We start from the raw sequence: 27,533 nt of genomic DNA, 5'->3' as shown, positions 1-27,533 counted from the left end.
ACAGTTTTATTTAGAGATTGGTGCAATGCCGAAAGGAGGAATAACAATTTGCCAAAGTTAAGTAAAAAACAAGCAAGTTGGATCAAAACACAAATTGAATGCAGTAATGATGAATTAGAGGCACAAGAATTTCTAGCAAGTTTGTCAACATCGGAGGATATCACCATCGATATGATGCGACAATTAGAATTAAATTTTAAAGGAGAAAATAGATATTTTTATATTACATTCGAGAACTAATTGAAACCGAACCCTTCCTAGAATGTGGTTGCGTAAAATTAGTTACTCATCTAATATCTGTAACAAATATTAGTTTTACGTATGAAAACTTATCGAAACAGAACCCTTCCTAGAAGGTGGATGCGTAGATTAGTTACTCCACAAATATTTGTCAATTGTAACTTCTAAGTTCTATTGAATAAATTTAAAGGTTTTTAACTTTTGTTCAAGTTTTTTTATACAATTATTGTTTTGCATTTTAATTTTAATATATACAATTAAATATATACTAAAGTACTAAACTAACTTTAAAGTACTTAATTTAAAGTTTACAATTTACATTACTTTAAAATATTTAAATTACAAATTTAAACTTTTCAAATTAAAGTTGAAACTTGAAATTTGAAACATGAATCTTGATATTTGAAAATCAAAAATTAAGTTTAAAATTTATTAGCTAAAGACGTATAATTTCAATACAAATATATAAGTATTTAAAAAAAAAAACCCCGTCCCGTCCCCCCAAATCCCATCCCATATATATTGTGGGACGGGATGGGACCTATTTTTGTCCCCCCAATCCTGGTCCCGGTCCAAATCCCCTCTCCCCGTCCCATTACCCAGTCCCCTTCCCCGTCCCATTGCCAGCCCTAGACTCGAGAGATGATAAAAATAACAAAATAGTTAATAAAGAAAAGAGAAATGCGTTTGGAGGAACAGCAGTTAGGTTAAAATGAGGTTATCTAGTTATGTTAAAGTATGAAGGAGGTTCATGTAAGTAACCATAAAAACAAAGCTTCCAAGTAGAAGGGATCTACCCTAACCAGATTTTAAATTCTGACCCAAGAACAGTTCACTAAATGGCATAGATCACAATTTCATAATAATGGGACCGATACAGGATTGGAAAAAATGGCTTAGTTCAATCTGGACCTCTCCAGAGCTATGCTCACTCCGAACAAGATCTATCATTAATGGGAACAACTGAGAAATGTACTTCCTAAAAGAATCCATTTGCCAACTGCACAGAATGCGTAGTACTGACAGAACCAAGGGAGTCCTTGCTACCAGTTCTTCCTTCTTCGCTGATCCCAAGGGAAGATTCCACTGGTATATTGCCTTATCATCTGGTTTCTTCTTGACAGAGTTCAACCCAGCACATTCCAAGTATACACGTAGAATTTCTTCACATACACCCACAAGTTCTGGTTCTATATTCTTCTCTTCGACAAATGATGGATTGCTCACAAGCAACTCATGCAAGAAATTGAGGTAATTCTGGTAGGACTCATTTTCAAAAATTACCAGCGGAGGTTCTGGTATCTCAAGGATAGAACATGCTTTTTGCAGCTCCACTTGTACAACTTTCTCAGATTTCAATTGCTGAGCATGAGAAGTGATAGCTGAATAGATTCCAAGGAGGACAGTGACAGTATCAACTGATATTGATTGCCGACACATCTTGTAGAGATCAGATGAAACCTGTACATAAAAAATTAGCAACATAATAATTAAGAAGCAAGGTGAATCATGTTGTTCTCTAATTTGATGATGCCAACAGTGTATTTCACATAACTCTTCTGTAAACAGTTAGTTCATCCTACTTTGATTTGTTAACTACTCTATTGTTCAAGAACTTGTAGAAAGTAAGAGAACATGGAAACTCTTAACATACCTGTCCAAACAGTTCATAGATAAAGAAAGGAAGCTAAGAATTACCCCAAGGTTAATGCATGAACTATGTATATTCCTATTTTATAACTTTCAATCATGATATTGTCACACCTACTGGCTGGCAATGTAGAGGGAATGGATTGTAGTGTCTTATATTGACTTAGGCAATTAAGGGTCAATGTCCATTTATTCACTTGGTATCAAAACACAGACCCATCGATCCCATTAGAGACTCAACCCCGGACTAGATTATCTTTTATGCTGGTCTTCTCATCTTTCCATATTTAATAAGCGCATTAAGACTGGTAGTTCTCATTCTGCATGTTTTTGCTATGTAAGTCAGAGAGTTTCTGAAGAAACAAGGACAGGCTACCTAGAAAATGCAGAGCAGAGAATAAGAATTATCACAGCACAAAGAAAAATGCCCATGAGCATCCATGTTTTTAACCCTTCAAAAGATCAACGTGCATCTTATGTTAATGAATAATATTCTGACCATAATGACCATGGAAACAACACCAAATAAGGTGACTAACAAGTATACACAGAGCCAATATATGCAGTGAGTAGGGAAAGGTGCACGAAGAACCTGTATGATGCGCAACTGAGCTGCTATATGGTCCTTCATCCTTGAAACAACATATCCCGCAGTATGCAGGTTGTCATCATCTGATTCATCATATACCAATCCAGCCCCAGAAGATGTTTCCATATCACTAATAGATATCTCAATGTTGTCCATTGTTCTCAAAAGCTTCTGAAAATTGGGTAGAGTGGAATATGAAGCTTCTTTCAGAGCTAGAAAGATAACTTCCCATTCCTCTTCACAGAATTTGCCTCTCAAATCCCCTGCCAACCGCATCACAGAAGCTACCCCAGTAGCTGCAGGATCCTTGCCAGAACCTTTTATGAATCCTATCATTATAGAGACTACACTAGGCAATTCAGACCTCACAATATCAAAGAAATTAACAAACAAATCCACCAAACATTGAGCTGCCACCACAGAAGTTTCAGAGTCCCATAAGCATCCATCTGCTGGTGGTGTGTATCTAGATTTAAATGACTGGTCATATTTCACTTCAGCTTCTGGAATATCATTTACTGGACTGAATATTGGGTAGATTACAGACTTGAAGACATTAATCCAGAATAGGCATGGGAAGAGATGGCCGTGGTCCTTCAAGATGTTGAACAGAACTTCCAATGCACTCTTTCTAATAGCTGATCGAGGATCTGAAGTCAGTCTAGATAACCCTGAAACAGTTTGGAACTTCCCAGTAAATATAAATGGGGATAATTACTATAACAGAAAACTGCCACTTCTGATATTCCAGTTAGAAGGTTATTATATCTAGACGTCCATATGACTAAGACTTTACATGTGCAGTCCACAATTTTTTAAACTATGAAATTCATTTACAGTTCAGAATATTCTCATAATCAAATTTCCTTGGGTCCTCCAGTCTTAAAGGTTATTATGCAGAAAGGAGGTGAACTAATTTGGCATAGAAAATTGGTCATTCCACAAAAGTGTAAGGACAACCTGCTGCATTAGCAACTTGTTACTGCATGATACAACTCTTCAGGATTCACTGATAAGAATGGTTTAATGTTTCCAGAAAGGTAGAAGTATGGGGAAAAAAAAGCAACAACATACCTGTGAGCAGAGGCTCCCAGAAAGACATATAGTCATCCTTATCTGTGAAGATTAGCCCATCTGAAGCTTCTTTTTCGGCCACTGGAATGGATGAATCATTATTTTTGTTTTTCTCATTGCTAACAAGGCCCCCTTCTGCAAGTTTGACAGCACAGAAACGGAGAAAAGCAATAGCGTTGAGGCTGACATCACTGTTGAATCTGCTGTTTGTGAAGGTGATGAGGCATCTAACACAATCCGTAAAAGTCAATGCTTCAGTCTCGGTGATATAACGAAAATACTCCCGTACGATCTTTTCCATGGTTTCAAAGGCCAGCAACACAATATTCTTCCTTTCATCTGCAGCAGCAGCTGTAAAAACCTGCAAAGGTGCGTATAAAGGCCTATCACATCCCAGGTTCCGTTTCAGTACCAACCAAAAGACAACTATACGGTTAAATATTACTCCCTCTGTTCCAATTTATGTCGCACCCTTCCTTTTTGATCTATCCCAAAAAAAATGTCACCTTTCCACAATTAGAAGCAAGTCAACTTAAAAAAAAACCCTTTTACCTTTAATGAAATGATATATAGCCACAAAAATATCAAAGATTTATTTTAGACCACAAGCCTCTAAAGTCTCTTTTTCTTAGGATGAGATTAGTGTGTGTGCAAACCATACCCCTACCTTGGGAGGTAGAGAGGTGCTCAAGAAAAAGCATTTTAAAGCAGTTTGAAAAGAAGAGGAAATTCTATTGCTACCAATACTCTAGTTGTCAGCAGCTGCTAATGATTAAAAAAAAATGTAAGCACTTGAACTAAGGATGTGATAATTACCATAAAAACACTCTTCCACCCAGATTTTACATTATTGACACGACTCAGAACCATTTGAGAAATACAACGAACTATCAACTCCCTGATTTCAGCAGAATTACTTTGTTGCATAACAATAACAAATGGTCTCAAAAATTCATTCTGAAAGTTGTAGTTCGCCAGTTCCTCTCGTTCTAAAAACTTCATAGCAAGTTGTCGTAATGAGTCCATAACAAAAATTGCAACTGAAAGATTTTCTGACAAACCAACAGCCACAAAGAACTCTGAAAGAACACTCCATATGTGGGACCACACTAATCTGATACGGTTCATGTTATAGTGCCTGCAAAATCAAGATCATACTTTCATCATATTCAAATTCTAACTTTTCTGTCTTTGTGAGGTATAATTTGATGAGTTCACAGACAGAATCTTACGCAACTTCAACAATTTTTGTAAGGCTAAATACACGAGGATCTGTCGGAGACTGTAGTTCTGACATTGAAACTTTGCAAAGGGCCTTGACAAAAGCTACTATTGCTTCACTGTTCAGCCTTTGGCTATGAGCAAATATGTGATTTAGTTCAAAGTTGCCGATCTGATCAAGTAAGTTCAAGTTTGAAATGAAGTTATTTATCTGTTCTGGAGTCACCAATGTTGGAGAGTTAGCTCCAACAGCAGCACTGTCATATGAACCCCCTCTAACAACAGCAGCAACAGTTGGATTCTGGAGTGTCCCTTTTTTCTTCAGAGATGGAAATCCAGCTGACTTCAATGTTTTTTCCTCAGATTCAGAGCCCGAGGAAGTAAAAAAGGAGGAATCAAATGGCGCTCCCTCCCCCAGCAACTGCAGATGCTCAAATCGAGATAGACATGTCAATATATGCTCCCACGCTTCATGAAGATGATTCCCATCTTCAATGGCAATTGACATTATTGTCTGCATGGAAATTAAAAGGATGTTATTCTGCATGGTTTCAGATTAGTAGAAAAGCTTTTGATTGAGTTGACCATGACTTTTATAATTGAGGAATAGTTTCTTGTTACTGGTTTCTTTGTAGTGCACCAAAAAGGCTCTCTACCTTTTGGTGTATGTATGTACATGGGAGTTCTTCCCACATCAATAAAAAAAAAATCTTTATTCAAAAAAGGTAAATGGTGTGCATTTATTTTCATGGGACTCTTCATCTGCAACAGATTATCACTGTCTGGGCATAAGATTGTAAATGACATGACAGAAATCAAGGAAATGGAAATTACTTTCATTGTATCAACATTTTTTTGTTTCATATCGGCCGCACAATGAAGATTAGTGAACTTTGCCATAGAGGTGACAAAAGCATCTCTCTGCGTCTGCATACCCATCACAGCTGTAATATGCACAGCATGCCTGAACCCTAGCAAACATTGAGAAGTGGCATTCTTATCATCACTCTGGTCTAGGGTGACACTGAAAGCAGCAAGCATGGGACCCCAGCAGACTTCTACCATAAATCTCAAAATAGCTGGATCTGCAATGACATAATAGACAGACCTGCAACAGGATAAGATATAAGTTTATCTGTATTTATTCACCTAAAAGAGAAAATCCGTGATACGAACACTCATGAGGCCAGCTTGACATCATGTGTAACTAAACCCTATCTATGCACACACAATATACATAGTTCTACACATTGCAGCAATTCATCGAAATGAAAAACTAATTTGTCTGCAGATGATAAAGAAAGATTCAGAATCCTATCATCATACAATCAGCACATACGAGAAGTAGATTCATAAGCCAATATGTAGAACTGAATCATACTCAGATTTTCCAGATTTTACTTTAAACTGCTCTTGAATATGCCTCACGAGAACTCCGTTTGCACCCAGTGGTTTTTCCTCTCTCTGCTTCCATACTAGATTCAGTATACCATCCAAGCCCAACAGCTTATTAAGACTATTCCCCTGCTTGTTTTGTGGCACGGAAGAATCTGCTTTCATCTTTATCTCGTTTCTCACAATTTGGTCATAAAGAGCACCCAAATAATCTTCAGGTAAATCCTTCCCGTCGTCGATCCCTCGATTGTTCCGGATAAAATCAGCTTTTGTCATCTAAATGGAGAAATACAATAGTCAAAAGAGAAGCAAATACCAATCCCACTATTTTATAAGTATCATCTACATGCATAACAAATTTAAGATGACTTGGTGCATACACTTGATATGAACACTAAGACAAACAAAAAATTACACTCTCCAACTAGTAATACTGGACAGGGTTGGTCATCTGTGTTTACACAGCAGAATCAATGACCAACTATGGAAGATCGTCATCAGTCTCAGAGGCATACACAGTACAATGCCTAGCAAAATTGTTGACACTCTTTCTAGCTGGGATGAAGCTAGGATTGGGGCAAGATGAAGCTACTGGAGGAACATTGCAGCTTGCATTTGGTGGACCTCTTTGAAACAAAGGAACTCCAAATGTTTTTAGGACAGAAGTAGCACCTTACATAAGATTAAAACAGATTGTATTTTGCTTATCTGTTCCTGGTGTTCAAAGAGTTCCCCTGTAGATGCAGAATCAATCCTAGAAGTTTTATACTTTTGTTACAATTGTTCACTTTCTTAGCTGTCAGTTTTTACATTTTCTTCGTAAAGGGCATTTTCAGTACTACTGAAGCATTGGTCTATAATACAAAGTTGTTACCTATTAAAAAAACATTTTGTTTAAAAAGTAAAACACATTTTAAATTATACATTGTATACTAATTTGTAACATATCAAACTAACATCATACAAGAAAAAATCCCTATATTACTGTTCCTGCATTGCGATCCATTCATTAATAATCCATGCATAACCTTCTAAATGAGAACACCCGTAAGGGTAAGAGATGAACGAACGTAGTAGTATTCAAAAGACAATTAGTTTTTAGAAATGAATGGTAGTAGACAACAATGGTAGAATTCAAGAATACATGCAGTGAATCATACAACTATAAGAAATACTTCAGAGAGATTCCCAGGATACCTTATCTTTCACCATGCTATTATGTGCATCTGTATTGAGCATTATCACGGAGTAAGCTAGCACATAAGCTGTATCTGCGCTGGTAAAAGAGTTGGGATTGCATTTACAAAAGCGCTCAGCAAACTTCTCCATTATACGGTCAATCTTCTGAGCTTCACCGGGTAATCTGAACCCTCGAAGGAAATATCTGATTGATTCACCAAAATTCATACCTTCAAAATTAAAAGAATCAACATATGCATGCATAACTTTCAGAGGAAACTCCTCTCTTTCACCCAGATAATCACCAATGATGGTTGGATTCAACCCAGTGGTATTTTTCAGAAAAGAAGCTACATCTTCTGGGGAATTCCCAATCTTTTTGGTGCTCATTAAGAAATCAATACCCTTTGAAGGCTTTCTGTTGAACAGTGAAACGCCTTTCTGCATTTGATCCATTTAGAGTTGTCAGTACTTAACCATATCTCAAGTAACACAAAGTGTATAAAAGCAGCAAATTAAGGGAATGTGCTAATGCAAGATGATAAACCTGTATTTCTAATTTATGAGCACGGCGTTGCTCCAAGGCAGCAGCACCAGAAAATTCAGAATTTGCATCCGGATGTAGCTCATAGTCTATGTTACCCTCTTCACTAACGCTGATAGCCGCTTCTGAAACTTCATGATCAGACACCTTATCTTGATTAGGGTCCCCTACCTTCAATTGTTGGTCCATCCACATCCCCATTGACTTAATAATTGTGACCAAGCATTTCACAGATTCAGAGCGAAATGTAATATCTTGGACTGGGGACAGCGTAGTAGTGGAACCGGGAGGCGGACCAAGAGCAGTCTTAAGAAGACCATTAACAGTCCTGCAAATATCTGATGGAATTAAAGCTGTTTTAATTAAATTTAGGTGATATAAACATACAAAAGAGAAAAACCATGCATTTGTATTGCTGCAAAAGAGAAAGGGCATGCATGTACATTGATGCAAAAGAGAAAAGACATGCATGTGCATTGATGCAAAAGAGAAAAAGTATTGACTTGTAGCCAAGCAAGGGATAAGGAGGCATGCTTCCAGTCTTATTCAAAGTGACTGCTTATAAAGTTGTGTTTGCAAGCTCTAGCCATACCAACAATACCACAGTAATTTGTTCAACAATCTTACTCTTGAACTCACTGGTTTGAGTTCATATTCTTTATTGAACTATGTGACAATAAGATAATCATCCTATTTCTGATCTCTGACACAGAAATATTTTATTTTATTTTTTTGAAATTGGTAACTTTCTCTGACACACAAATATGAGAGGCGATGCATTGATAAAGAAATGCCTATTTTAGGTGTCAAACACAATACATATGATATTCCTTCAAAGTGGGAGAATATCTAACTTATGAACTTATAAACCTAATGGTCTAACCATCAACACTATTTTATAATCGAGAAATCCCAGGGTCAGTGACGCTTCTAGATGAATAATGGGTCTGCCCCTCAACCTTTCTTTATCCATTTGACTATTAGACTTCATTTGCAACAGGGTTCGACCTAATGGCATGCGCATGACTCACACATCACACGTCACTAGACCAAAGCCCTAGGGGCAAATTAAAAAAGTGTGTTTTTACAAAAAGAAGTCCTAAACAGATATAATTCTTAGCCAAAGGATAATTCAGAAATAAGTTAGAATGCCCTACCTGCACATGAGGCACCAATCCATACTTTTGATTTAAGATTTTTTTAATTATACCATCTTAGAAGCAGCATTAGGACACAAAAACCTCCATTTTAAATAGAACCTTAGATTTCCAAATAGAAGGAGCAGTAGGAAAATTCATCAGAGATCGTGAACTACTCAGATAAGAGAAAGAGGAAATACAAATGGAAGTGTCTGACGATTCCAGATTGTAATTGTAAGTATCTCAAAAGTTGAAAACAGTAGTTTGATTGATAGAAGCTCGGAGATTGGGGAGATGTTTTCTCTAACAGAATACAAGATAAGGTCCAGTATTGACTATTGCCAAAGATAATTAGGCTAACCGATGAAACAAATGAGGATGTCAACCAAAACTTTTAACTATGGAGAAGCACTCTAGAGAGTAGGGTTTTAGGACAAGATTAGACAGGATTGTGGTAGTCAAAATGCAAACAATTCAATATTTAGGCTTGTAAACAGGAGTACAGAGTGATACATTGAAATGATTCTTTTGATGAAGTAAGAAGAATGTCATTAACAAAGCATCAAGCAGATGCACAGGTTACAAAAGAAAGAAAACATCAGCTCCCGAAAAGGAAAAAAAGCTATCTAAACAGCTAACTACAGAGATCTATGGAACCGATAAATTCCAGGAAAAATAGACACCAAGTACAGGAGAGAGATTAACCCAACCAAAAAGAGTAATCAAACATCTTGCTTTAAGGGTAGAGATGGGAGTCAGATGCCATTAAAACAACCTTTGTTATAAGCACCACAAAATACAGGCTGGAACCAAAGACCAGATCTGCTTGATGGACTTCCCAACTTTTAAAGAACTCCAACACACAAAAGCCTCTCTCAATGATCTTGGCATGAACCAAGTGAGTCCAAAAACTGAGAAGAACGTGTCCATAGTCCTGTTGCAACTGTGCAATGAAGGAACAGGTGATTAATAGATTATAAGTTGCATAAGCACATGTAGCATCTGTGACTATTTGCAATTTCCTCCTCATGAGATTATTCTGAATCAAGCAAGGGTTTTTTCGAGTAATCCAACTGAAACAAATAACTTTAGGTGGCAACTTAGTTCTCCAGATTAATTTCCATGGTCATTGATCAATTAAGGTCTTTTTGGAGCTTTTTTGAAGGTAGCATGCTTTAACTGAGTAGGATCCATCCCTGCTATTTCTCCAGATAAGTTTGTCCCTACTTTGACGGTTGATTGCACTAGTCTGAATGGTGGCCATGAGACTAAAAACCTCTTCCAACTCCCAGTCATTAAGAGTTCTCTTTAGGGAAAATTCCACACTTTGTCTTCCCTGTACAGTGAGATGGTTGAGTCTGGATTAGATGCCATCTGGAAAATGCTTGGAAAAGCATATTAGAGGAATGTCTCCTAGCCAAATATCTTCCCTAAACAGAATATGTTCCGCATTTCCCCCATAACTGAGCATCACTGAAGAATATTTCCCACAGTTCCCTTGTATCTCTCCAGACACCGTACCATAAGAGGTACTGACTTTATTAGAGAACCAATGACCATCACTACCATACTTTGCTAGGATCACTTCCTTCCACAAGTCAGCCACCTCTTGATTGTCTCTCCAGTGCCATTTCAATAGCATATACTTGTTATGTAAATCCAAGTCTTTGATCCCCAATCCTCCATATTGTTTTGGCAAAGTGACTTTGGCCCATAAAGAAATACCACAAACATTGCTGGTTCCCAGAGAAAATCTCTCCTGATTTTGTCCTGTCACTGTTTCACCTCAGCTGGCATAAGGAGTAGAGACATAAAATAGGTAGGAATGTTGTCCAATACACTATTGATGAGTGTTAATAGTGTTATGTTCATAGAAAATTTTTACCATAATGAAGGGTAAATGTTATAGAACTAACCAACGAGAAGATATCTACAGCTTCCCTTATAGAATGGAGTGACCAGCAATGTTTTTCTTCTAGATCGCTCTCTTCCCTTATTTACTCTCTAATTCCTCAAACTCGGGGAAATTAGCCCCCTTATTTTACCCTTCACCCTCCCATAAACCGCTTTGTTTAGCCTTCAATTATTCCTTCTTAGGTGTACATCTTGCTAGACAGTGTTCCTTTTGACAGCTAGCTCAGCACTATACCACCCTACCCCGAAGTCCATCGCCCTTAGCCTATGATCTAAGGTGTGTCCCATCCTCCTTCGCATACCATTACAGCCAAACCTAGAGGCATATGGTCTAAACTTAATATGGAAGCGTGATTTTTCTATATACTAAATGAAGTTATCACTAGTCACGTAACGAGCACAACAAGACTCGGAGAGTCAGAGAAGAACTTTGGAACTAAGTAAACCTTGGGAGGCAAATCGATAGACCGAGCAAAAAACTATTGAAGACTCGGAAATCAAGTTGTATCTTGAACTTGATATTCCAGTACATACCTGACAACAAAGAGAAACATTTTCTTGTAACCAAAAACATAATATGACTCAAGGACCAAGAGTTCGACTTTATGTGGTGAATATCAAAATCAACTAAGAAGCTTGAAAATTAATGCAATGTCAAATAAATGTTGATAACCAACTTAGAAGCTTGAAAATGAATGCAATAGTAGTTATGACTGATGAACTAAACCATTACTTAATATGATCTAACTAAACCATTAGATGAAATATAGAATTGAGAGAAAATACCTCTCAAATATGTTAGGAGCATCGACATCACAATCATAGTTGACAAATACATCAATGATAATCTGAGGATCCTTAGATATCTCCTCCAGCAATCCCAAAACAGTCATCTTCTGCAAGAAACTAGGCTGAAGCACATTCTCCAGCACACGCAAGATGAGCATGGGGAAGAAGATTCCAATTTCTGATTTCAACCCAGATCTATATTTTGATAATAAGTTCTTGAATATTGAACAAAGAAGTTGAAAGATCGTCATCACAGATAGTGCACTGTTCTTCAACAACGACAAGCACAAAAATTGCTTGATAACATTAAGAAACCTGTACTTAAAAAACAAAGTTGAGCCATAAGTAAACCTGATATCTCAGCATTTCTTTTTTCTTTTTTTTTTGTGGGGGGTGGGGGGGTGGGGGTGGGGGATACGTTAACATATTTCACGGAAAAAAAAAGATACATAAACATATTATTATCTTCAGTTCTTTAGAACCCAGATTCGTCAAACGACTTCTACACAAGAAAAGGGTAAAACCGCAACTCGGCATCTAGGATCGACAGATTTCTTTTTTCCTCTCAATGGGAGGAACAGTTTGTTAACACCAAACAAGAAATTATTCCAAAATTGGTCTCAGATCATAATCCAGTTGTCTTAATTAAGCTTGAAAATTGGCGGATGGGGGTTGAGGGGTTCAAGGAGAAAGTGAAAATACGTTGGATCCCTTTCAAAGTCAGTGGCAGACCTGGCTACATTCTAGCTGAAAGTTAAAATGCTCAAAGGAAAATTGAAACAGTGGAGTAGAACTAACAAGGGCAACTGGAAACAGCAAAAAGAGGAGCTCCAACCAAATTGCCAGTTTGGAGACCATCCAAGAACAAAGAAGTCCTACAGATGATGAATTCTTACAGAAAACCCATCTAGCTTTGGACTTTGAGGAGGTGGCTAAAAGAGAGTGAGAAATATAAGAGAAGAATATTATTGAATTGATGTGTCTACATTATTTCACAAAGACCGTATTTATCTAAGTTGCTCGGACTCATGTGCGGTACGGGTGCGGATTTAGAGGTTGGATCTTTTATAATTTAATTTTTAAGATTTGGGATATGGATCCATGTATGGATAAGGGTACAGGGATTCACCTAAAAATAATTAAAATATATAAAATAGAGTTATAAAACCTAACTTATGAGATTCTATGTGGCAAAATTAGGAATCTCCTTTCTAACCTAACTTATGAGATACTATGTGGCAAAATTAGAAAAATCATGAAAGGAGATTAAAGGAAAAAGGGAGTGACAAGAAATCATATATATATATATATATATATATATATATATATATATAAAAGAACTCTAGGCCTGCCTAATGTGGCGCCACCACAAACAAGGATTCCCTTTTAATTTATTTATTTCCAAAGCTAGTCTTCCCCTCCTCTCAAAAATCATCACAACTATCACCACCATCTTACAAAATAAGCCTCCACCAAATCTTCCATGTGTATAAATATAAGCACTCCTACAAACTTACTTAAGCAATTGATCTCCAAATAGGAATACTAGGCCAAACTTAAGTTTAACCAACTGGTACCTGAATGAAATATTGGGTCAAACTATGTGAGTTAATTGGCTCAGATGTATATATAACCGATATACCTTGAGAATTTTCTTTTTAATTTTGGAATTGTCAATGCTTCTTCTTTAATTCTATGTATACTCTCATTGTTGCATGCATTAATCTACCATTTCTCCATAATCTTACTTCACCTTTGATGATTTGAGTTAATTATTTTTTATAACACTGAGTGAAGGTCAATCTCATTTATTAGAGCTTTGAATTGATATATGAATTGATATTTGTTCTAAATTGTTCCATTCTATTGCTACAGTCGTATGTTTTTTTATCGACATTAATTTATGCTTCTATTATTAATTGTTGCTTTTGAGTACATGCTTTAGACTTTGTTATTTATGTTTCTGCAAAGTTATTGTTATAAGTATTTGTTAGTACAGATTAAATAACATACGTTAATTGAGTATTCATGCAAGTTTTCTATACTGAAAGTGTCGAAGATAATAAAAGTTCCTTGAAGATCTATACTTCCATATCTTGAAGCAAAATTCAAATTTGGTATATCATTGTATGGACATAAAGACCTTAAAAACCTTATCGCATCTTGATGTGCGGAGTGAACCAGGAAAAGAGACAAGAAATAATAAATTTTTGACATGGCTTCAAGGATGTTGTGCAGGCATCCTATAGAAGAATATGACTAGACTGAGCCTCTTTTAATTTCAAAGACATAGATAACTACACAATAAATTAATTGCTCATATTAAATATGAGGTACGTATAGATTCTCAAGTTTACTACAAGTTGTAAATACTATGCTTGAAGTAATAGATATGTTTATCGACACTGCGATTGGAATTGAAGTGCAATTTCAAATTGAACACATCACTCAGGTATGCTGATTTTTAAATAGCACCCAAACAAACGAAATATTTTTGATGTAATATTTTTCCCTTTCAATTATATATAATAAGTAAAAGTATTCTTCAATATGATATGTTCTCCCTTTATTTTTCTATTTTAATAATTACTTACGATACATTTAATTGGGAAACTTTAAAATGATATATGTAAAGCACAAGGTAGGGCTGAACTTTCTACACGTTAAAATTAGAATATTTGTTCACTTTTTTCAGCCTTTTAAAATTTATTTATTCATTCACCAACAATTATTTATTTATTAGGAAAACCATCAGGAGAAAATGGCCAGACTTCAATGCAAAGGTGACCTTCTGAGTGGGGAATGGTTTGAAGACCAATTTCTGGAATGAGATCTTGTTAGGTGATGTAAACCTGAGGATACTTTTTCCTGATCTGTAAATTATCAGCCTACAGCAGAATGACACTATAGCACAGATGTGGAGCCCTCAAGGTTGGGACCTTATACTCAGAAGGGCTCTAAATGATTGGGAGGTTGGAAGAGTAGCAGACCTGCTGCATGCTTCAAACTTGTTTCCAGGCACTGTCACAGAGCCTGACAAACCAGTTTGGAGGTTGCACGGCAGAGTGGTTTTTACAGTTAAGTCATGTTATTGGGAGAGGAATACCAATCATCTTTTGACAACAATTGGCCCTGGAAGTTAAACTGGAAGATTAAGGTTCCTTTGAAAGTTGCATGTTTCACTTGGTTAGTAATTAGAAGAGCTTGTCTAACCCATGAAGTGCTACAAAGAAGAAGTATACAGATCTGTTCAAAGTGCTATACGTGCGGACAAGAGACTGAAGTAGATGGTCATTTGTTTCTGCATTGCAAGATAGCTACAGATCTTGGAACATGTTCGTTTGTGTACTCGGGGTTAACTGGACGATTCCCAAATCCACTTTTGAGGTCCTAACACACTGGCAAGGAAACAGAAAGAGAGGATCAAAAGAAGATTGCTGGAAAAATATCCCTGCTTGCGTATGGTGGACGCTATGGAAAGAAAGGAATGGCAGATGTTTTGAAGGAAAGGGTAGCGGCTCACAGGAGATCAAGAAGAGATGTCTTAAGTCTTTTATATTTTTGGTGTAAGCAAAATTTAGTGAGGACGTAGATAGCCTTGTGGAGTTTATAAGCCAATTGTAAATTTTTGAAAGTTTGTCTTTTTGGATTTTGAGTATGATGGCACCCCCTGGGGTTTGTAAATCCCACCTCATTGATTTTGATGAGTTCTTTTGTGTGAATAAAATGTTACCTGTTAAAAAAAACAATTATTTATTTATTAGAATATTTAATATCTTGGGTTGATGTTCATTTGATTCCTCAAAAATATCACACCTGGAAGCAAAAGGATAAATTATAAAATAACTAAAGATGACTGATTGAAGGATAAATGACAAGATGTTATAATTATCATTTTTCTTTACATTATAAATGTTCGTTACTACGTGATCTTGTATGTAAGATAATATAATGTTTTAGTTTTAATGACGGACAATTTTACTAGTTTCTATATAAAAGGTAATCCATTTCTTCAATTTCACCTTAGCTTTTGTATTGATTACAAAAATCATTAGAACTGTCCAGACTTTCCCCATCGATTTTGGTCAAAGTACCTAAAATCGGTTGACCAGATCGGACACAAATCCCACACCCAATGTAGTATCAATTTAGGGATAAATAAATAAAAACCCTAACATTATGTTTGGATCATTGTTATCCATTGTATTGTATTGTATCGTTCCTATACTTACAACGTTTGTTTTGATTGTTACCTAAATGTATCATATTGTATTGTTAAATTTCGTTGTTACATAACAATGAAAACCCTCATTTTATGGAACAACCAATTTGGTGTGTTCCCGTTGTTACTTAATTTCTTTTTTCAATTATATATTTACATAATATTTCAAAATACTATTTTACTCTTTATCTTAATTATTTAAATCTAGTCAAACCTCCTACCCTAGAATAATTAAGGATATTTTAGTAAGTTTAAAAATTACAATACAGTAATACGATCAAACAAACAATTAAAATGTTATTAAACAACAACAAACAATACAATCTAGCCAAACATTGTATCTATCATACAACACAATACAATACATTATGAAACAATGGGTAACAATGATCCAAACAAAGTGTAAGATTCTAACTGGAAATTGCAGATATGCACGTTGAAGCTCGCCAAGGGCACTTGACGACTCGCCAAATGTGCACTATTCCTAGTCGTATGACTATTCCTAGTCGTATGACTATTCCTATATCTATTCTAAGTGGGATTGAATATACCTATTCCTATTCTAACACTCCCCATCAAGTTAGTGCATACAAATAAAATGTACCTAGATTATTACAAATGCAATTAATATGACGACTGATGAGTGCTTGAAATGAGACTTTTCTCCGGCTAGAATAGTGGAAGAGGGAGATACACCCACCACAACCTGGACTAGGATGGTGGGTCCTCTACACCTCTGGTCGAAAAAAAGTTTAGGACCATCGGAAACCATTGTGGTGGTTGGATCGAACCAGATGAAGAGGTAAAGCTTCATAACCATCTCAAATGGGCAAGAATTCGTGTGCAAGGAGATGGTTCGAAAATCCCTAAGGAAGTGTCCATCAGAAGTGCCGGCATGATTTCAGATGTGGACTAAAACGCCAGCGAAGCTTTACACTGGATAAGACAAAGGATCCAATTCTTCACAGTCCAACAGATTTCAGTTATTTGCCCACTGATGGCTTTCTGTTAGCTAGTAATTTGTTAGGTCTTTGCCTTTTCTTATTACTTGTAATGGGGAGTCTCCCTTATTTATGCTTCCTAGAATCTCTGTATTGAGAGGAGTCCTTCTCCGTAGGTACATAGAAGCTAGGCAGCATCTCTCTTCTACGGGGATGAGTTGACTATCCTTAGTAGGAAAGTTGACATGTGCACCACCTTAAGATTGGAGGTAAGGTTTATGTACCCCTTTATGTATCTTTTTGTTTATCTATGATAAGGCCTAGGGATGTTGCTAAGCCCCTGACCCCTCCAAGGGTCGTTAAAATAAAAAATAAAGTCACATGCTTCTTTGGTCCAATAGGTTTCAATTATTTACCCAAGGAAAAGAAGGTAAAACTTGTGATTGACAGACTGAAGTCATATGCTTCTGATTTTGCCAGTACAAGTGGATTTAGAAATCTCTCATATACACAGGTGGGTTGGATTCTGTCTGCAAATGAAATTGGGCCAATTTCTTCTGAAATTCCAATGAAAAGCAGAAGTGGTTAGGCGAGGAGCATGTGAGACTAATTAAAAGACTTGAAACCTTATGATTTCTTGAAGACATTGACAACAACTCGACACCTCAAGCATGATGGAGGAGGAGATCAAAATGGGAATTCCAAACATGCAAACAGAGGCAGCAGTTGACCTAACTCTAGAGGCGGAAATAAATTATTCACAGAGAGAGAGTTGATGATACAAGGGCTTGTGAATCAGAAGAAGCAGAAAGGGATTTACAAATCCAACCGATGATAGACGCAGAGACTGTGAATATTCAATCACCCAGCACCCAAGAAGCAGTGGACAAAGAAGCTTCAAATTGGGTTAACACTCATATTTTAGAGCAACACCAATGGGTAGCTTTTGTAGGTTTCTTATGAGAAATGATGAAAGGAAAACGGATTAAAAAAAGGCCAAGAGAAGACAATTACAACCCTAAAAAGTAGAGGGATTGGCAAGAATGAGTTAAAAATCTGAAATCTAACATGACTGAAGAGGTAAATGGGGTCAAGAACGATGAAAGAAATTCATCTTGACTTATACATGAAAGTCAAATTAATCACTTGGAATGTAAAGGGGCTCAATAGACATAGTAGAAGAGTACTGATCAAAAGTTTATTACAGAAGTGGAAGCAGGCATATATTGCTTGCAAGAAATAAAAGTACATACGAGAGTAGAAGACTTAGCCAAACAGCTTTGGTCATGCAGATGGATGAAATGTGGGTATATGGAGGCAGGAGGTAGCAAAGGGAGATCTTAATCATGTGGGACAATAGGAACTGGAAGGGGACTCAAGTCGAGATGGGCAAACATTTTGTAACCTGTGAATTCATCTCAACTCAAAACTCCTTCACATGGTACTTGACATGAGTGTATGCTCCACATACCAAAGAAGAGAAATCAGTTTGATGGGAAGAGATATCTACCGTTACAGAATTATGTGGGGGACCTTGCGTGGCATGTGGCGATTTCAACACAATAAGAAATATGAGGAAGATGAGGAAGAGGGTGCAACAGAATCACTAATGTCATGACAAATTTTACAAGCTGGATTGAAGAAATGGAACTGCATGATCCTCACATAAGTGGATGAAAATTCACATGGTTCAGAGGAGTCAATCATCCTAGTGCGGCCAGACTCGATAGATTCTTGTTCTCTGTGGAGTGGGAGGGGAGCTTTAAGAACATTAGACAAAAGTTTCCTTAAGCAATGTCTGATCACTTTCAGATGTGGAGATAAGGACTTAAAAGATCAACTTTAAGTTTGAAAATTGGTGGTTAAAAGTGGAGGGGTATAAGGAATTGGTACATTCATGGTGGAATGAGTTCACTATGGAAGGTGTTCCAGATACAAGCTAAATGTTAAACTTAGAATGCTCAAGAAGAAACCAAAAGATCGGAGCAAAACCAATTTCGAGGAAATGGTCAACAAAAGAAAGAGTTCACTAGAAGAATTGGCAGGAATTGACCTATCAATAGAATGTAGGAACCTGTCTTGAGGAAGAAATGATGGTAAGAGCAACCATTGTAGTTGAATTGGAAGATATGGGTAAAAATGAGGAAGCAAAATGGAGACATAAATCTAGAGTGTTGCGGTTGAAGTAGGGTGGCAACAACACGTAGTTTTTCCAAAGAATGACAACTTCTCACAAAAGATTTAACACTATTGACAAATTAGTGGTTAGAGGAGAAGAAATTGTAAAACCTGATGAAATCAAGACTGCTATGATTGAGTTTTATAAAAGACTTCACTCAAAACCAAAAAGTTGGAGGCCAGGTTTCGACATGATAGATTGCCCAACCATTTCACAAGAGGAACAAGATTTGACTTCAAAGACCTTTTTCTAAAGAAGAGGTGTTGTGATGGAGAAAAAGCCCCAGCCCGCGTGGTTTAACAATGTGTTTCTTCAAATTTTGTTGGGACATTGTAAAGAAGAATCAAAACAGCAAAGACGAGCCTGGTTGAAAGGCTTTGATGTTGAGAGAGGGTGGTGACAGTTTGGAGGTATCACACCTACAATATGCAGATGATACCCTAATTTTTTATGATGCTGAGGAACAACAACTAAAATATCTGTGAGGGTTATACTAAGTCTATTTGAAGGGATGTCTGGAGGAAGAGCTTAGTGTATCCAGTCAATGAAGTCACAAATATGAACTGCCTAGCAACAATCCTTACTGGGGAAATTGGTATCTGCCAACAACTTACTTGGGCATGACTCTAGGTGAAAACTCCAACTCTGTTGATATATGGAATGACGTGATGGAGAAGTGTGAAAAGAAATTGGCTAGATGGAAAACTCAAAATCTGTCCTTCGAAGGTAGACTGATTCTCATCAATTCAGTCTTAGATTCCTTGCCAACATACATGATGACCTTGTTCCCAATACCAGCAAGAGTCATCAAAAGATTAGACGGAATCAGGAGAAAATTCGTATGGCATGGCAACAAGGAATGGGAAGGCTTCAATTTGGTGAAGTGGAAAGTAGTGATAACTATCAAGAAGGTTAACGGTATATGGATAAATAACTTGAAGGTACAGAGTAAAGCTCTCAGAATAAAATGGTTGTGGAAGTTCACCAATGAAAATCAGATGCTATGAAAAATATGAAGGTGAAGATATGCGAATGACCAAAGAAGTGACTACACCTTATGGAGTGAGTTTGTGAGATCAATAAGAGACATGTGGGATGAAGTTGAGAGTAATGCAAGGATCAAAGTTGAAGATGGAAGCAAGACAAGATACTGGAAAGATGAGTGGCATGAAAAGGAAACCTGGAAGTACTTTTCCCTCACATACACAAAATAGTTTTGGGACAGCACAATACTATAGCACAGTAATGGACAAATCAAGGGTGGAGCTTCAATGTCAGAAGACAATTTAATGACCGGGAAACAAAAAGAGTGGCAGAATTTCTCCAAAGACAATTTAATGACTGGAAAATAGCAAGAGTGGCAGAATTTCTCAACACTGTGGAAGCTTTTTAATGGGCTACAAACAGGGGAAGACGTTATGTGGTGGAAGGGAAATAGAAGAGGGGAATTCAAAATTAACTCAGCCTATAAGTTGATAGATCGAACAAACCAACAAACATACAGTTGGCCATGAAAACAAATATGGAGAAGCAAAATACCTCATGAAATCTCATGCTTCATATGGTTATTGGCCAAAAAAGCTGCTCTGACTCAAGATAACTTGAAGAAAAGAGGGATAACCTTATGCTCTAGTTGTTTTCTTTGTGGGGAAGCATTAGAGACAATGAACCATATGTTCCTACAATGAAGTATACCCAACAACTATGGAGGATTTTTTTGAACCTCAAAAGCATCTACTGGCATCCCAGGAAGGTGTCAGAGGCTTTGAAGAATTGGGAGGCAGCAGGGTGAATGCAAAGCACAGAAAAATATGGAGAATTATCCTAACAAGTATATGGTGGACTATTTGAAAAGAAAGGAATTCTAACTGTTTCGAGGGCATAGGGAATGATGTCCAGACAATCAAGTTAAATTGCATTTTATTGAAATGTTTTTAGTGTAATCAAGTATACTCCAATGACACTATATCAGTAATTGATGTTGTAGACTCAATATAGACTTCACAAGTGGAAAAGGAGACATTAGTATATAATGGTTGCAGTACTTTTTGGATATAATACAAAGCTACATATTTCAAAAAAAAATTAACCTTAGAAATTAGAAGAAAGAAGATTGCTAAAGATAAAATCAAGATGGAAGGTTAAAAGAATGAGTTATGAGATCTTATCAAGAGGAAAAATGAGGGGAGTCACAGGGGCAGCATGAGAAAAGGACTTGCACCAAGGGAGAAAAATGAAATAAGAGGAAGTAAAATTAGAGTTAAACCATAAGAATATCCAAAAAAAAATTGCTGGAAATATTGGTGGCAAATGGGCGGGTTAGGTAAAATTTAGGCAAAATAAAAATGAATCGACATAAAATGGACACTAATTCAACCCGTCAATATTTCATATGGGTAAAATTGGGTTGGATACAAGTTTACCTATATCTACACGAGTATAGTACTTCACGTTAGAATTAAACATGGATAAAATATTTTAATCTTCTTTTAGATGAAAAATATTGAAAATACTTTATTTAATTTTTTTTTTAACTGGTAACTTTGTGTCTATTGATAGAAACATAAAAGTACATGGGTTGTACTAGGGCCATATTTACAATTAAATCCATCTCATGTCTATAATGAGCCTAACACATCGATAATAGATACAAGATCATTAGACCGAATCTGATTACACCTAAAACATACAATCAATATACAATTCAATTTGATCTATTCTATACTATTTTCTATGTTCTCAAAACACCTAGCATTTCTCTTCACCATATGTTGGCTGGTATGATTCTCCACCTACTTCTGCTTCTTGCAAGAACCCCAACTTCGTATTTTTGGGTGAAGTAATTAAATTGCATTAGAAAGGCATCAAGAAGATGCAACGGTTACAACTAAAAACAAAGTTGCTTCAAACATGAAAATACATGAAGCTAAATGTGCAAAAACCTGTAAAGCAGTCGAACCCCAACTTTGAAGGGCCTCTATGACCTTGTGTGGCATAGTCCAGAAGAAACCTTTAAGGTTTATGAATAGCCTCCAAAGCAGACATATGGTCTTGCAGTTAAGGTACAAATGTCGAACAGTTTCTGCTTGTTCTCCGCAAAAAACGCATCTCAGACATAAAATTATTCCCTTTTTCAGAAGATAATCTTGTGTAAGGACTGCTTCCTTGGGTAGGAGCCAAATAAAACATGATACCTTGTAGGGTATATTCACTTTCCATATAGTTTTCTGGGGCCAATTGACATTATGTTGATTGTGACTATTCAACCATCTCTATGTTTTGCCTACCCTGAAGGTTCCTCCGTCACTCCCTGCCACAAAAGCTCATCTTCCCCTTTTTGGGTTCCTTTAAACTGGCGAATAGTGTTAAGAAAATCTGCAGCTCTTGTGATTTCCAAGTCATTTACTTATCTTCTGAAACTGATTTTCCACCCATCAGGTGTCCACATTACGCAGTTGTTCTTTGTTGATTTAACATTAAGTTGTGGATATCTGGGTAGATATTCCTCAGAATCCCCATCTCATGCCAATCATTTCCCCAAAAGCTTGTCTTTTCCCCATTTCTAACCTAAATCTTGGTTTTGATCTTGAAATCATCCCACAGGCCCTTATAGATCTCCACAAATTCACTCCATATGGGGAAAATACTTCTTTCGTCATCCACCTATTCTCTTCTTCATACTTGGCTTTGATGACTTTTCTCCATAATGGATGTTTGTCGTTAACATATTTCCACAACCATTTAATTTTGAGGGCCTTGCTATGATTCTGCAAAATTTTAATATCCAAACGCCCATACCTTTTTTCTATTATCAGATCATTCCACTTAACCATATTGTAACCCTTTTTGTCCTTGTTCCTTGCCATAAGAACTTCCAACTGATTCAGTCCAATCTATCTGTGACCTATGACCCCTATTGGAATGGGAAATAAAGACATCATGTAAGTAGGTATAGCATCTATGACTTAGTTAATTAGAGTAAATCTTCCTCCAACAAACAGTATTGTCATTCAGTTTCTTCTCACACTTTTCTATTACACTACTCCAGATCTCTATAAGACATTAATTTAGCACCCAAAGGCATCCCAAGGTATGTAGTTGGGAGAGCCCCAACTTATCCACCTAGGAATATATTTAGTGCCTCCATGTTGTGTACTTCATTAATGGGATAAAGAAAACTCTTTCTCCAATAAATGTGCAACCCATAGATTTCTTCAAACAGGACCAATATTATATTACTCTCAGATATTTGAGTTGTTCTTCTGCCCCACAAAAAAAAATCTTACTTTTTTTAGTTTATTGTATCATCAAAGTCATAAAAATATTCGTATGACTTCTAAATATAAAATAAATTTATGGACTAACAAGGGAAAATTATTTTTAATTTCAAAGTAAATGAATATTTGCATTTTAGGAGTAGAACGTACTTAAGGCACTTTATGTAATATCAATAATAATACATGATTGTGTACTTTACAATTTTATTTGTTATCCAATATAAAATTAAACAAATAAAAAATATAATTATAATTAACAAAAGAAATGTACATGTAATATAATATACATTTTTTCGGAGGGTCAAAGACTTTTCTTTTTCAATTATAGAGAAGAATAATTAGAACATAGAAGAGAAATTACAACACTTTTGATGATATTATGAATTTTGAGTGAATAAAAGTTAAAAGTTTAACCCATATTTTCCCATGAATACCTATATTTCTATAGGTTAATTTGGGTATAAACCCCTATTTTACCCATCTAAAAAGTCACTCACCCAACCATTAAATGATGGAAGGGTTACCAAAATATGAGCTCATTTTCCCTGCACTAGTAGAAAGTATGCTAATTAATATGTATGTTGTGCAGTCTAAAACTGACTTAGTCTCTTCTCAGATTTACTATTATGTTCATCATTTTAGTCAATGCTTCTTCAAGGTTGTGCAGCAACAATAACTAACCAAGTCTACTTTTGGGATCTTTATAGAAAGACAGTAATAGAAAGAACTAAAAAAAGGTTAGCAAGTTGGTGCAAAAATGTTAACTGACCAAGGGCATAATACTATTAGATGATTACTTTGCCGATTATCCATACATATTGAGTGTCACTTGACTCTTTCCCTACTATGTAACACAAATATTAGATCATACAAAGGATTTTAGTGAGAAAGTGAATCTGATGAGAAAATCCCACCTTTATGAATTGGACGGTAACGATATCTCTTACAAAGATGAGAAACTTGAGGGCTTACCATGAGATTATGGTGGGATATACTTAGATGGCTTTGCACTCCTTGGGTGATGCCAAGAACTGTGAAAGACAAAGGGCCTGAAATGTGGTTTGGATTGCATTAATGTGGGTAGTTTGGAGAGAGAAATAGGAGAGCTATGCAGGTGTAGAATCAAGTTTCTTGCAGTTGAGTAGTCTCCGATCTCTTATTTTGTTTTGGTGTAAATAGAAAGTTACTTATTGTTTTAGAGTTTGTAGAGTATCATATTTTGTGAAGTCTTGATATGTTGATATAACCTTTGTAGACGGCCATTTTGGCCATGTTTATGAATGAAAATACTTTAACCTCATCAAAAAATGAAGATGAGGAACTTATGGGCAAAAGATGTGGTTTTTTCACAAGGCCCTGATAGGGAAATGGATTTGAAAACTTGACACCAACAACCAAGCACTTTGGAGAAGGATGTAGAAGAGAAATATAGGATTGTAAAAGGTAGAACCAACAACTAAGCATTTTGTCTTTTTGCCTTATGGGGGAGGCCTATAAAAAAGTACATCAAAACCTCTCTAATTAATACTCGATAAATTAATAAACTCTTCAAGAAAATATTTCTCCAGTGGAAACAATATCGATTTTGATACGATAATAAGATAATCATGGTAAAGACAAAGAGTTGCATAGTGGTCAATAAAGTGGAGACTAGAGTTTATATCCTGGTAAAGACAAGAAATACTAGGTAATTTCTTCCAATATGTCAAAGTCTTTGTGAGCAGAGTTACTAGAAAGTTGTGTTAGAGGAAGGTAGTAGGTACTCAAGCCAATCTATACACCAAGTCTTAAATAACAACATACCCAGTATAATCCCACGAGTTAGATCTGGTCAAATTTTACAAATGTAAGGTATTAATGGCAAACTAGTACAAATATAATCCACTCTAGGACAATATTAACTTCATGAGCTCTACCACTCAGTTCTTATGTTACTTCTTTCAACCTTCATCCTTCATGTAAGAACAAAAATACATTCTACACCATTAGAGATTTTCTTCAATGGGAGGCAAACTATCATATTTATTCACTAGATTTTCATTGTAGACAAAAAACTATAGAATTTCCAATTATTAAGGAATTGGAAAAAATTATTGTCAAACTGGTGACAATGGTTAACTTCTCGACTCACAAAACTAGTTTCCCTGGCCATGTGATCAGCAGTCCAATAGGCAGACCACTGTGTAACAAAAAAAATACAAGCAATCAGCAAATGTAGTAATAGAAATGAAATAACCTCTCATTTGAGCGCCAAATAGGACCAGCATTATCCATGATAACCTTTAGGAGCTCCAATGATAGTACTTTCCCCCTTAACAAAATATTGTCATCTGCGTGCTCTTGTGATGAAAACTTCATAGACAACTTGCACAAATTCTTGAAGAGCATGAACCCATCCTCTCTAATCTTACTATAACCACTCAGATCAGCTCCTTCACCCGGCTCTCCATCAATGAGCTCACCCTTCTTTTCACTGTTGTCATTCTCCAACTGCAAACACAACTTTGATTCAGCAATGCCTTCTTTGGACTTGACATCCACAATCTCATTGAGGAAATTCTGGGCGATCTGTATGGAGCTTCCCTCGTTCAAATTTCTATCCGTGAACTCCAAGAGTTCAGCTACAGAGACGGTCTTGAAGTCCACTATCATGGAATTCTCCTCCACTCTGGTGAAAACAATTATCATCATCTGAGCAAGAACGGACTTGGCACAGATCTGATTGGTGCCATTCATTCCCCCGAGATAGACATTGTAACAAGACCTAACAATATGGACAAGGCAATCACCTCTGACAAGCACGTAGGGAGATCGAATGGCAGAGAGCAAGACCCTGAGTACAGCTAGCTCGATGGCTTCGTCCCCAAGAGCCCCGCACTTACAGACGGAATCTATTAGGCGGAAAATGTGGGAGTGGGAACTTGGGTTATGGCTGGGGCTGGGGGTAGGAGTGGGGGTGTCGATCTCGCAGCGGATCAAGCCCAAGGAGAACAACCTGAAGGAGCAATCGAGTGCAGGTTCAACAACTTTAGGAGAGGAAGAATCAAGAGCCATGATGAGGGGTTGCAAGACGAAATCGGCATCAGAAGTAGAGAGACCATAGAGAGGGGTGCAGGAAGCTGGATCGACAGGGTCGTCAACTACGGAATCAAGCTTGTCGAGAGCGGACTTGCAGGCGGCGACGAGCTGCGAGTGTTTCCTCCAGGCGACGTTCTTGATGATCTTATCAAGAGACGGACCTAGTACCCAGCCACAGCGGGAAGGACCGCCTAGCGCTTGAGATGCTGACATGTTGCCTCACCTCTTCATCAATATATGTGAACTTTGCAATCCAGAAACGGCAACTATTCGTGGTGGGATATCTCAAAGGAAGAATGGCGTTCTGCTCCTACGACTTCGACGCCTAGAACCGACACATGCCCGGATCTGAATGCACTTGTGTTCGCAAAATGAAAGAGAGTACCAGGAAGATCACACTTGCTTCAGGCCCATATGTGTAAATGTGTTTGTTCCTTTGGCCTTTTTGGTAGATTCTATTAACATAATAAATAAATAAGTATAAATTATATTATAAGAGTCGTGTAACATTTAAATTACATCATATTTCAATTAATTTTTAATTTATAAATCCCTTATAAAATGAGGTAGTCGTATACATACCTATTGTCAGGATACATTATATGTGATACATTCTAAATAACTTTTTATTGAGCTTAAAAAAGAACAAATCAAATAAAATTTATTTTACTTATTTTAATTTCCTTATTTAATACGCCTAAATATATTTTTATTTTTTTTAATCTCCTTAATTAACGCCTAACTGATTCTTATCAGTTCATATCTCAATACGTAATAAATTTACAAATATTAAATTTCTACTTTACATCTTCTTCATTGAACAACCATTAATGTAAAAAAAAGTGATAATCTTAGAAAATTCGAAGAAGTTGTTGATCAAAGAGATAAATATCAATTTTATTGAGATGTTCAAAAAAATGGGTGAACGAGGTGAATTATGAAGGTTACAAAATTAATGTCCATTCAAAATTGATAAGATTTAAGATAAATATTTTCATCTTACCGAGTCATTCAGCAGTCTGAAAAACTGAGATTAGATACGAATGATATCAAAGTGAAAGTGAAGCAAATGTTTTAATTTTTGAATTAAAAGATCTGATAA

The 27,533-nt window shown here is 36.4% G+C and overlaps 1 protein-coding gene across 1 annotated transcript; it reads right to left on the bottom strand.

Moving 5' to 3' along the window:
• Positions 1 to 942: 942 nt before the first annotated feature.
• Positions 943 to 26,874, bottom strand: LOC107002578 (brefeldin A-inhibited guanine nucleotide-exchange protein 1). Its single transcript, XM_015200648.2, has 11 exons — positions 25,590 to 26,874; positions 11,732 to 12,049; positions 7,896 to 8,220; positions 7,367 to 7,789; positions 6,156 to 6,445; positions 5,609 to 5,882; positions 4,786 to 5,288; positions 4,370 to 4,691; positions 3,554 to 3,914; positions 2,483 to 3,150; positions 943 to 1,701 (listed from the first exon to the last, which is right to left on the bottom strand). Exons 1-11 carry the CDS (start codon positions 26,642 to 26,644, stop codon positions 1,090 to 1,092), a joined length of 5,151 nt encoding a protein of 1,716 aa, XP_015056134.1. The 5' UTR covers positions 26,645 to 26,874; the 3' UTR covers positions 943 to 1,089.
• Positions 26,875 to 27,533: the final 659 nt, after the last annotated feature.

The sequence above is a fragment of the Solanum pennellii genome, chromosome 1, assembly GCF_001406875.1.
Source record: "Solanum pennellii chromosome 1, SPENNV200".
NCBI lineage: Eukaryota > Viridiplantae > Streptophyta > Magnoliopsida > Solanales > Solanaceae > Solanum > Solanum pennellii.
Note: the sequence above shows the minus strand (reverse complement) of the source record. Positions and strands in the feature narration are given on the sequence as shown.